This window comes from Lupinus angustifolius, chromosome LG04, assembly GCF_001865875.1.
Source record: "Lupinus angustifolius cultivar Tanjil chromosome LG04, LupAngTanjil_v1.0, whole genome shotgun sequence".
In the NCBI taxonomy this organism is placed as follows: domain Eukaryota; kingdom Viridiplantae; phylum Streptophyta; class Magnoliopsida; order Fabales; family Fabaceae; genus Lupinus; species Lupinus angustifolius.
The window spans coordinates 1688698-1700668 of record NC_032012.1 but is presented as its reverse complement, the minus strand read 5'-3'; the positions used below and the strand labels follow the sequence as shown (position 1 = coordinate 1700668).

At 32.2% G+C, this 11971-nt stretch overlaps 1 protein-coding gene across 1 annotated transcript; it reads left to right on the top strand.

The window, feature by feature from the left end:
- On the top strand, positions 2551-9711 carry LOC109345043 (cellulose synthase-like protein D1). Its single transcript, XM_019583800.1, has 6 exons — positions 2551-3280; positions 4077-4506; positions 5282-5665; positions 6571-6946; positions 7532-7934; positions 8601-9711. Exons 1-6 carry the CDS (start codon positions 2727-2729, stop codon positions 9559-9561), a joined length of 3108 nt encoding a protein of 1035 aa, XP_019439345.1. The 5' UTR covers positions 2551-2726; the 3' UTR covers positions 9562-9711.

Here is an 11971-nt window from a genome sequence, read left to right as displayed (position 1 = left end):
TATATATATATATATATATAAAAGAGGGATCCACCTACCCCAATATTAAGTTATACTAGTTACACTCAATCTCGGTCATTCATTTTTTAGATCCAACGGACCAAATGAGTGAAACAAAAGTCATTTAATGCATATTTAAAAAAATGAATGGTTGAAATTAAGTGCAACTTAAAATAAGTGTAAACGGATCTCTCCTTGTTTTTATATATATATATATATGCCGGGTTTCTGATTTCAATGCGTGGAACCGTCAACATTTGAAATAGGTACCCGCAAGCAAATGTTTAGGGATGGTCTGAATGGTGTTTTACCCAGACACATCACATTGTTTTGTTTTTGGATATAGACTCGCCTAGAACCAATGTGGACACTCAGTGTGTCTCCTACCCATAGATTCTTAGGTACTCATCAAATCTATGAGTATCCAGGAATTCAAAAAATGCAAAACATTGAGATTTGTTTCACCATGGTAAAGAAATGGCAACAAATTTTTTAAGTTAGTATTACAACTTTATAATTATATTAAATTATTCAAAAATTATACTACCTACACTTGAATTTAAATTAAATATATTTTATGGATATTTATTTTTTAGAAATAATTTACGGAGTGAAATCTCCAATATCACTTTCTTTTATAATATTATCTTCGTTTTGCTTTTGATTTAAATAGTTGGGTTTGACATTAACTTATCATAAAATATATTAATCATGTTATCTTTGTATTTTTTTACTTTTTATCCCTAATTACATCTATTTTATCATTTTATATAAATTATTATATTATTATATATAAAAAGGAGGGAATTACCAACCTTATCTATCAGGTAGTCCACATTTTCTCTTCAATTTATATAGATAATTTTCTCACTATAACAAAATGTAAAATTATCTGAGATTAATTTTATGATTAGTAGTTATCATCACCACAAATATATTTTGCGGATGTTTTAGATAACGTTGTTACCATTAATTTTGTAGTACAGGTCAAAAACATTCTCATTAAACAATTGTACCTAACTACTCTTCCTCAATTTTTTTACTTAGGCAAATTTGTTGTACTACCAAAAATATTTTGTCACATTTTTGCGTAATGAATTAATCTTTTTTTAGGTGTGTTCTTTCAAGAAGTGTCATAATCATGAATTAAATATTCAAGACAATTTCAATTTGTTTGTAAAGGATTTAAATTAACCTCCCTTTAATTTCATAACTTCACACCTTAAATCTTATTAATTTGCAATAAATTTTGTTTGGTTTTCAATAATTTTTAAATATAATACAAAATGGAAATACTCATATAATATAAATAAGAGAAAAAAATGAATAGACATAGAGCAAGAGTTTTATATACAATTAGTTCATTATTTATCATTTATTTTCAATCATTATTGAATCTTCAAAAAAAATAGATAAATAATGTATTAACTATATATGAATTTAACACTATATATATATTTATATATATTCCACTCTATAAATAAAATTTCATTAGGAATAATAAAGGTGGCGTAATATGGTGGGAAGAGTTATAATTAGATATTCATTATAAATAAAAATACTATTTAAAATCCCAAAAATACTAAAAGCAAACGGATATGATACTTCAAAAAGAATATATATGACAAATATTCTAAATGTTATTAATTCTAATTCTAGGTAATCATCTTGCACCCTAAAATAATAAAACAAAAATTTAGTTAAAACAATTAAGAAACATGAGTAATTATAATATCATCTACACTAACTAAGGAGTTGGGATTTTCTATTATATTTGAATGTCCAATACTAAAATATACAGTAAGTGAGAAGTTTGATATTTTTTAGAATTATTTTATTTAAAAATAGTTTAAAATCTTATATAGTAATCTACACACCTATTGGAAAGTGTGTCTATCCCAAGATTCAAAATTCAAACATTAACCTATAGCATCTACACATACTAAAAACCAGTTAAATATTACAATATTTAGGGAGCATGTAAACTACGTTAGAGAGCATGCACCATATGAATTTATCCTCACAACAATATTTTTTTCAAAACAGCAAAATAATACAATTATCTTGTAAGTATAAAGTATTCTCTCATATTAATTAAAAGATAAATTGCCTCATCTAACTATTGAAATTATGATATATATCTTATTTAATTTTTTCCATAAATTCTAAAAACTAGAAAAATATAGCATGCATGTATTATAATTTTAGAAGTTAGAGTAGATAAATTATCTCCGAGTACGTATGAGAAAATAACTTATATGATGATATATTTTATTCTCAATTATATTCAACTATAATTTTATTGATCTATAAAAATATATTAGCTCATTTCAACTTTAATAAAAATTGTTCTAATTTTTGTGAACGTAATTGTAAGTATAGTTCAAGAAGAAGGAAATAGAGAGGCCTAGCATGAATGAAGGGAGTGGTATCAACTAGCCAGTATTATAATCTCCCAAAGATCTTATCATAGAAGCCAATTTCCAACCATTAAATTTCTCCTTTCAAAACCAATGTTCATTCTTTCATACAAAACATAAATAAAAAACATTTTGTTCTTTATTGTTTACGCTTTCTCAACCAATCTATAACACCCATAATTCTTTCAAGGAAGTTCATGCACATTTGAATTATCTCCAACAATAACATCACAACAAAAGACAAGTTTTTTGCATGCAACAACTAATTACACGTATTAATGTGAAGGAAACCACCATTGACAAAAGATGACACGTTCATCAAATTCACCACCAAAATCATCATCCGGCAGCAGCCGGCCACCGCAAGGCGTGAAGTTTACGCGGCGAACATCAAGCGGCCGGGTTGTGAGCCTATCTAGAGATGATGACATAGACATGTCAGGTGAGTTTGCAGGCCCAAATGACTACATTGATTACACGGTCATGATGCCACTTACACCGGATAACCAACCTGGTATCACTGATTCCAAACAAGATGGTGTGGCTGGATCATATGGAACAACAAGGTTTGCATCTGAATCTCAACAAGATAACAATGGTGGAAGTTCTAAAATGGACAGAAGAATGTCTATTTTGAATTCAACAAATAATAAGTCTATGTTGTTGAGGAGCCAAACACAAGATTTTGATCACAATCGTTGGTTGTTTGAGACCAAAGGGACATATGGTATTGGTAATGCATTTTGGCAAGATGATAGTGCTTTAGGGGAAGATATGAGCATGTCAGATTTTATGGACAAACCATGGAAACCACTTACTAGGAAAATTAAAATTCCAGGTGCTATACTTAGCCCTTATAGGTATGCACCTCTTATACCATTTTTTCCTTCTTATTCTGGATAGTAAATGATGTCCATTGTGCCCTAGATGGTTTACAACATGGCTTGTTTGTTAAAATGACTGATTTTGTTAAAAGTAACACTATTTTGAACACCAAAATGTTACATTTTTCTTTCAAAATACTATTCCTAGCATCCACCTCTAATCTCAAATCCAACATGTTTTTTCTAACTTCAAAACAATGTTTTATGAACATAAAAAATGGAACAAGATGCATATATAGATAAATTATAGAAAGTAAATGAGATAAAAATAATTTTAATTGTTGTAAGAAAAGATTATCAAGTTTTTAATTTAAAGGTGCAAATAACAAAAGTGTTGACATAGTGATAGAGACATACTATGGTCTAAAGGAAGAATCACAATCCCTGGGAGAACATTAGTGCATAGAGTAAGTCTGATTTTTTTTATGAGCAAATTTTGTATTAACAAAACACAAGAGGTACTCACACAGATAGATCAAACATGGTTCTTATGCTCATGGAATTACTCTCACCCTAATAATAGAATGGAGATACTTGTAAGAAAAAAATGTAGGAATAACACTACTCTTAAAATTATACCTTTGTAACAACTACTATGCAACATTTAGACCACACCACAATTTACAAACTTAAAGTAATTAGGACTTAGAAGGATTTTCACTATTGTTCAAAACATAATGTTCTAATTTAAAAACCTTGTTTCAAGATTAGTATTTGGATTATTACAACAATTTTCATTGCATCAATAATTAAACAATTGCTTTTTGAACAGGTTCTTGGTAGGTATCCGTATAGTAATTCTAAGTTTTTTCTTAACATGGCGGATTCGGAACCCAAACTATGAAGCAATGTGGCTATGGGGTATATCAATTGTGTGTGAAATTTGGTTTGCATTCTCATGGCTTCTTGATTGTCTTCCAAAACTGAACCCAATAAACAGAAGCACTGATCTTTCTGCATTACATGATAAGTTTGATCAACCATCTGAATCAAACCCTACTGGTCGCTCAGATTTGCCTGGCATGGATGTTTTTGTCTCCACTGCTGATCCTGATAAGGAGCCACCTCTTGTTACTGCAAACACCATTCTTTCTATTCTTTCTGCTGACTATCCAATTGAGAAACTCTCATGCTATATTTCAGATGATGGTGGTGCCATTCTCACATTTGAAGCCATGGCTGAAGCTGTCAAATTTGCTGAGGTTCGTTTACAATCTGTAACAAGGAAGGACCAAAATATCAAATCATTAAATGTTTACTACCTTAATAATAGTTTGTGTTATAACATAGTAATTTGTTTACCACAACCAGCACATAAGTAATGGGAAACTTATAATTTAAGAGTTTTGAAAGTTGGGAATTGATATTAGTTTGTTGAATCATAATTATTTGATAAGATTAGTCAATATGTTTAGAATGAAATAAGCCCATAACTTATAATTTATATGCTACATCAAGTGACTTATCATATGAGCATATAAGCTTGTACCTTATTAAAATAAGCCCCTTAATCAAATATCAGACAATTTATTATTAAATAAACTAATTGACTCATTTATAAACTACTTGGTGTTACCAAATGCATGAGGTGACACCCAAAATAGTACTACTAGCTATGCAACAGTCTTTTCTTGCTATAGGAAATACCCAACAATTTCTGAAAAATGAATAAGGATACCAACATTTTAAATTCATTTGAAGGTGCTAAAATTCTTTTAAACCACCGACGGGCGTTGGTTCAAGTGGTACATGTTTGATTCCCCTTAAGCAAGAACCCGAGTTCGAGTCTTGTGGATGGAAAAAATGCCCTGTCAGATTTACAGATTTACAAATATCTAATCTCATATAAATTACTTGAAGTAAATCTTCTACATATGCAGATTTACAATGAAAAGTGGATTGTTATTTCACTCAATTCAGATTGGTTTTGATGTGACATTACCCTGAATTAATATTTTGAGTATTATCTAATTGCAGGTTTGGGTACCTTTTTGTCGTAAACACAATATTGAGCCTAGGAATCCTGATGCTTACTTCAGCATAAAGAAGGACCCTACAAAGAACAAGAAACGCCATGATTTTGTGAAGGACAGAAGATGGATAAAGAGAGAGTATGATGAATTTAAGGTAAGAATCAATGGACTTCCTGATGTAATACAAAAACGAAGTAAGATGTACAATAGCAGAGAAGAGAAGAAGGAAAAGCAATTGGTTATGGAGAAAAATGGAGGAGTATTGCCAGCAGATCAGAAAATTGATGTCCTTAAAGCTACATGGATGGCTGATGGTACTCACTGGCCGGGGACTTGGCTCAACCCTACAGCTGATCACTCTAAGGGTGACCATGCTGGAATCTTGCAGGTGCATTCTCCATTCCTCCATAAACTGTGTTAGGATTAACTTAAAGTTGGTTACTAGATAATAATTTAATGGTTACAATATAAAACGTTGATACAATGCACCAAGCTTTTCACCTATAAGATCAAGAAAGATAATTTTTTGCAGTCTTACTCTTACAAGCAGCAAATAATCTGATTATAGATTTCAACTCATGACTTTCAAGCCACATGAAAATCAATCTTATAGTTGCAATGAGTTTGTGCTTACCTAACTCTAAACTCAAAATCCCATATTCAAAGTCGAACAGAGCTAATCTAAATACAAGACCATTATCTCAGCCCTGTCAGATTTCGGATAACCTAAACTCTTATCATTTATATATACTTTGTTTGCCCTTCAGTGTTTTACTTATGTTATTTATATATAGGATAAGTCTATAATTTGAAATTTATCATATCAATCAGGTTTAGGTCGGGTTCTTGATCGATATCATCTATACCAAATCTGAAACTCAATCCAATGTTTAAAATTAGGGAAACCTGAACCCAATCAAAATAAATTTAGGATGAATTCGAATAGATATCCAACTATTCTTATTAGGTTCTCATTCTTACTTTCAAATTTGGGTGCATTAAGCCTATCACATTATTAATTAGTGATGCTATATCCAAGTCTTAGAAATTTAGGTGCACGTTAGATGGTAACAAGTGAAAAGTATGCATATGACACCTATTGGATAAGGCTAATTGCACCGAGATCTACATTTTTTTATGCATAATCATAATCTAATTTCATCACCCTATACATTTGATTATAGCATATTCCACTTCTCCTTTTTTACATCAATCCCAAGACACCTTAGATGATGAGGTGACTCCAAAGGATATATGTCAAAAAAATCTAACGTGTATATTTGTTGCTTACAGGTAATGAGCAAAGTCCCAGAACATGACCCAGTAATGGGGTATGCAGATGAGAAAAGTCTAGATTTCACAGGCATTGACATTAGGATTCCAATGTTTGCATATGTCTCTAGAGAGAAGCGACCAGGGTATGATCATAACAAAAAAGCAGGAGCCATGAATGCCATGGTTAGAGCCTCAGCAATATTGTCCAATGGTCCCTTCATACTTAACTTGGATTGCGACCATTACATCTACAATTCCCTTGCTATGAAGGAGGGAATGTGCTTCATGATGGACCGTGGTGGTGACCGCATTTGTTACATACAGTTTCCACAAAGGTTTGAAGGGATAGACCCTTCTGATCGATATGCAAATCATAACACAGTCTTCTTTGATGGTAATGTTCAACCTCTTAGGCTTCACTTTTATATAGCTAGCCTTATTCCTTTGAAGTAAAATAAAATTAGATGGTAGAATAATTTGTCTATATTATTTTATCTATACTCAAAGACCATGAATATGAATCAAAATAGTTTCGATCAAAGGTTATAAAAACTTCTAGAAAGAACTAGTTTGATCCATATTCAATATTTTTAAGAATCATTTTCAATTTTTCGAAAACCACATATAAAATGAAAGTCCAAAATAGATATGTACTCTAAATAAAATACATTTTCATCACTCATATACTTAAATAACATAATAATAACTTTCTTTTGCTAACATGTGATATTATTTGAACACCTAAATAAGAAGAATGCATTGCAAAAAATTAGATATTTAATACATTAGAAACTAAAATAAGTTATAATTCTCATGAAAACAACTTATTTTAAGTTTCTTAGCAAGTACCCTAGGAACATTGATGGCAAAATCATGAAGTTCTTTTTCACAAACATCTAAATTTCTCTGCTAATATTCCCAAAACACTCTTAGTATCTACTCATTTATCTATGTATCTATAACATCTTATATTGATTAGGAAATATGCGAGCATTGGATGGTCTACAAGGACCAATGTATGTGGGAACAGGTTGCATGTTTAGGAGGTATGCACTTTATGGTTTTGAACCACCAAGGTTCATGGAGCACACTGGTGTGTTTGGTAGAGTGAAAACCAAGGTGAACCGTAATGCATTACATGCAAGATCAAACATTGATGATGAGTCGCAACCCCTCACATCTGACTCAGAAGTAGGGTTGCCACAGAAGTTTGGAAGCTCAACCATGTTCACAGATTCTATAGCTGTTGCTGAGTTCCAAGCAAGGCCACTTGCTGATCACAAATCTGTTAAGAATGGTAGGCCACCCGGTGCATTGCTCGTGCCTCGTCCACCATTGGATGCTCCCACTGTTGCTGAGGCAATTGCTGTTATCTCATGCTGGTAAATTCCTTACTAGATTTCTACCACAAAAATTTTGCACTGCTTTTATAACGGTTAATAATGCAAACCAGGGTTTTAAATTGAGGTAGTGACCATGATTATGTTGTGCTTACCATATTCTAAAAATTGTGGAAAATGTTATCATGTGGTCATAAGTATGGTTGCGATATTGGTGTGGTGACACCAATATCGCAATATTATGGCTACAATTATATTGTGAAATATAATTTAAAACACTCAACCTAACACAAGTTCTTGAGGGTGTAATTTGCATCATTAACTATATATAATAGACATTAATCAATCATATGTAGAATGTCTAATGGAATCCCCTCATTAACTCTACAACATTGTACCAAATTATGGATTGTATTATATGATGTATCACAATATTGTGGTTGTAGAGTTCACCCAACTATATCATCCGATAATTATAATATGACACCACAATGGTGATAAAATACACATCATAACAATCGAAATGTGCATCACATCAGTTGCAACAATCATAATCACATTACCTACAACCGCATCAACTGCCACAACTACAAATTAAAACTTTGGAATCCTTATTGTAAAATTTTCCAAGACCTGACTTCTTTCTTTCATCAAACATTTTTTATGCCTAAAAAAGTATGAACCAATCATATTGATGCATTAATGCAGGTATGAGGACAAGACAGAATGGGGTGATAGGATAGGTTGGATTTATGGGTCAGTGACTGAGGATGTGGTAACAGGTTATAGGATGCACAACCGTGGTTGGAGGTCAGTGTACTGCATCACAAAAAGAGATGCTTTCCGTGGCACAGCACCAATAAATCTCACTGACCGCTTACACCAAGTGCTAAGATGGGCCACTGGTTCTGTCGAAATTTTCTTCTCAAAAAACAATGCATTCTTTGCAACTAGGCGCCTCAAGTTTTTGCAGCGCATTTCATACCTCAACGTTGGCATATACCCATTCACTTCATTTTTCTTAGTCATATACTGTTTTCTACCAGCACTATCTCTTTTCTCTGGACAGTTCATAGTTCAAGGCTTGAACATAGCTTTCCTCACATACCTTTTACTCATCACTATTTGTCTCACTCTTATCTCACTTCTTGAAGTAAAGTGGTCAGGTATTGCTCTTGAAGAATGGTGGCGTAATGAACAGTTTTGGGTCATTGGTGGAAGTAGTGCTCACCTTGTTGCTGTTATACAAGGTTTGCTTAAGGTCATAGCAGGCATAGAAATTTCATTTAAGTTAACAACTAAGTCATCGGCTGAAGATGAAGATGATGCTTATGCTGATCTATACCTTGTGAAATGGACAAGTCTTTTCATTATGCCATTAACAATTATTATCATCAATGTTGTGGCTGTAATCATGGGGTGCTTAAGGACTGTGTATAGTGTGATACCACAGTGGAATAAACTAATGGGAAGTTTGTTCTTTAGCTTTTGGGTGTTGTCACATATGTACCCTTTTGCTAAAGGGTTGATGGGTAGGAGAGGAAGGGTTCCTACAATTATATATGTGTGGGCAGGGTTGCTTTCCATTACAGTTGCATTGCTTTGGATTTCAATTGATCCTCCAACTGATCAAGTTGGTTCAGCATCAGGAGGAGATATTGAAATATGAGGGAATGACAGAGACAGGTACATTGGGAGCTTATAGATGTATATAGATCTATTATCCTCAATCTCGTCTCATATGTTTTTTCGCATCAACGAAAACATATCATATCATTATTATTGTTATTCTTACTTTATTATTATTGTGTGGAGCAATATATGAGAAGAAATTTGGGAACTATGGGTATATATAAGAAATGTGATTTGGATGGTGACAAAAGTAAATAGGAATAAAGAATAGGTACCTCTCCTTCTTCATTATTATTAAATAGAAGAAGGAAAAAGAAAGACAAAGTTTTTCTCTTTTATTGGAGAAGCACTTTTGAATTTGTTCATATTCTGTATATATTTTTTATGTATAATATTTACAAACATGTAAATTTTTCAATAATACGTTATGTAGATATTGTTACCCTGAAATCCACTAGAAACATGTTTTCAGGGGGTTACAACATTTATGGTTATTTGGTTATAACTTCATCTTAAAATTAGACAGATCAAAATTGAGGTATTGCATCCTGAATTATGTGTTTTGTTTGTTTTTTAGTATTTTGTGACGATAACATTTTTTTTAAAGCCGTGACAATGACATAGTTAATCAAATTTTAATAAATAAATTAGTAAATGATCCAGACTAAATTAACATTAATAATATTTTGCCACACAGTATTAGCATTAGTGAATTAAAAATCAAATTAAATCATAAAATTAGTAATTAAAGATTGAAAATGACTCTTATGTTGCTTTTGCACTATAGTTAGCTAAAAGGGTATTATTATTCCACTTGTATACCTTGTTTGTCCATTCCATAGATTTTATGATGAAAAATGAATCAAAAAGTTAGAGTGGTGGCTTGGCTAGCAGGCGAATCTCACATGTTAGTACCATTATTCTCTTTGGGGATTATTTTAACATGCTAATTGAAAGTAGTGTTGATGCATGTAAATATCGAGTTCAGATCTCTCTAGTGTCCAATATTATTAAAATATGAAGAGAGAAAATTTTGTTAGTTTTAAAAATTATTTATTAAACAAAAATTAAAATCATGACCATTATATGTTTCTCTATGACATGTGTTATAATCTTCATTGAATACTAAATGGTCTATTACTAGAGAGGATCTAGATTCATGAACATCGAATCTCATGAGCTATAACAAGTTTATTATAGTGACACCGCATGTACGGTTGATATCTCATCACTAAATCAATACTTTATTGTATGTGAGATGGATAGTAGAAGCATCATAAAACCATTGTTCATCATCTCCCTTGACAGTCTCTGCTCCCCATAACTACCACATTGTTGATGTGTGTCATTGGCGATATAGATCATGGCTAGGGTTATCGTGACAAGGCTAGTTTCAACTCTCCCCTATTCGGCACCCTCTACTTTGAACAACCCTTACATTTCTCTACAATTGAGTGAAACACACCGGATGAGAAAAGACAATTCACTCATCATCACTATGTTGGAGATTTTCTCCATCTATAATCCTTAGATTGAAATGCGGAAATCCTAATGATCATGACTTTGTTCCAATAACACAATGTTTATGCCCATACATAAACCCAAATGGAACAACTATGATCCAGACCGAAGAAACCCCAATTGATTCCATGGTGAAGAAGAAGAGCATATCTTGGTTAGCCATTTGGAATCTCGAAGGTATGTGGGTGTGATGATCTTCTAGATGTTAGAGCCTGATGGTTTTCCTTCTGCTTCTCTAGAGGAGAATGAGAAAGCCAAAGAGAGTGTATGAGCCTGATGGTGAGAGTGATGGATATCCTGATGGTGTGTTATGTTATCCTATCCTGGATAACACTATTCTCATCCTACCTTATTCTCCTTAACCTTTACACATGAAAACTTGTTGCTCTACAAATGGGGACCATAACCCATAAAAGTAACTGAAGTGATCACTACTTAAGTTGCAATAGTTCTAATTCAGTCCATTCATCAAATTAGAAATTGCCTGAAGGTATCTACGCTTATAATATTTCATGACACATATGCCCTTAGCCACCAAATTAATTATTGAAGATCATTTTATATTTTGGCTAATTAAATAATGGCCATAACACAATTATAGAATTATATTTGTGACTCATAAATTGTCAGAAATTCTAACAATCTTCCACTGGTCACACATGATTCTCCATACGTGTTATCCTTATTGCGCACTTAAATATTGCCATTATGTCTTAGGCATACCCAAATTATCCCGTTCATTAGTCCTGTCTCCATAGTGAATCATAGTGAATTTCGCCATATCAATCATGACTAATTCAACAATGATCACCAACATTGACACAACTAAATGACATAGATTCTACATGAAATGTGTAGCATGAAAATCACATGAATATGATCTTTATATGTCAATTTTCAACTGGTCCTACTTAACTTTAGTGAGA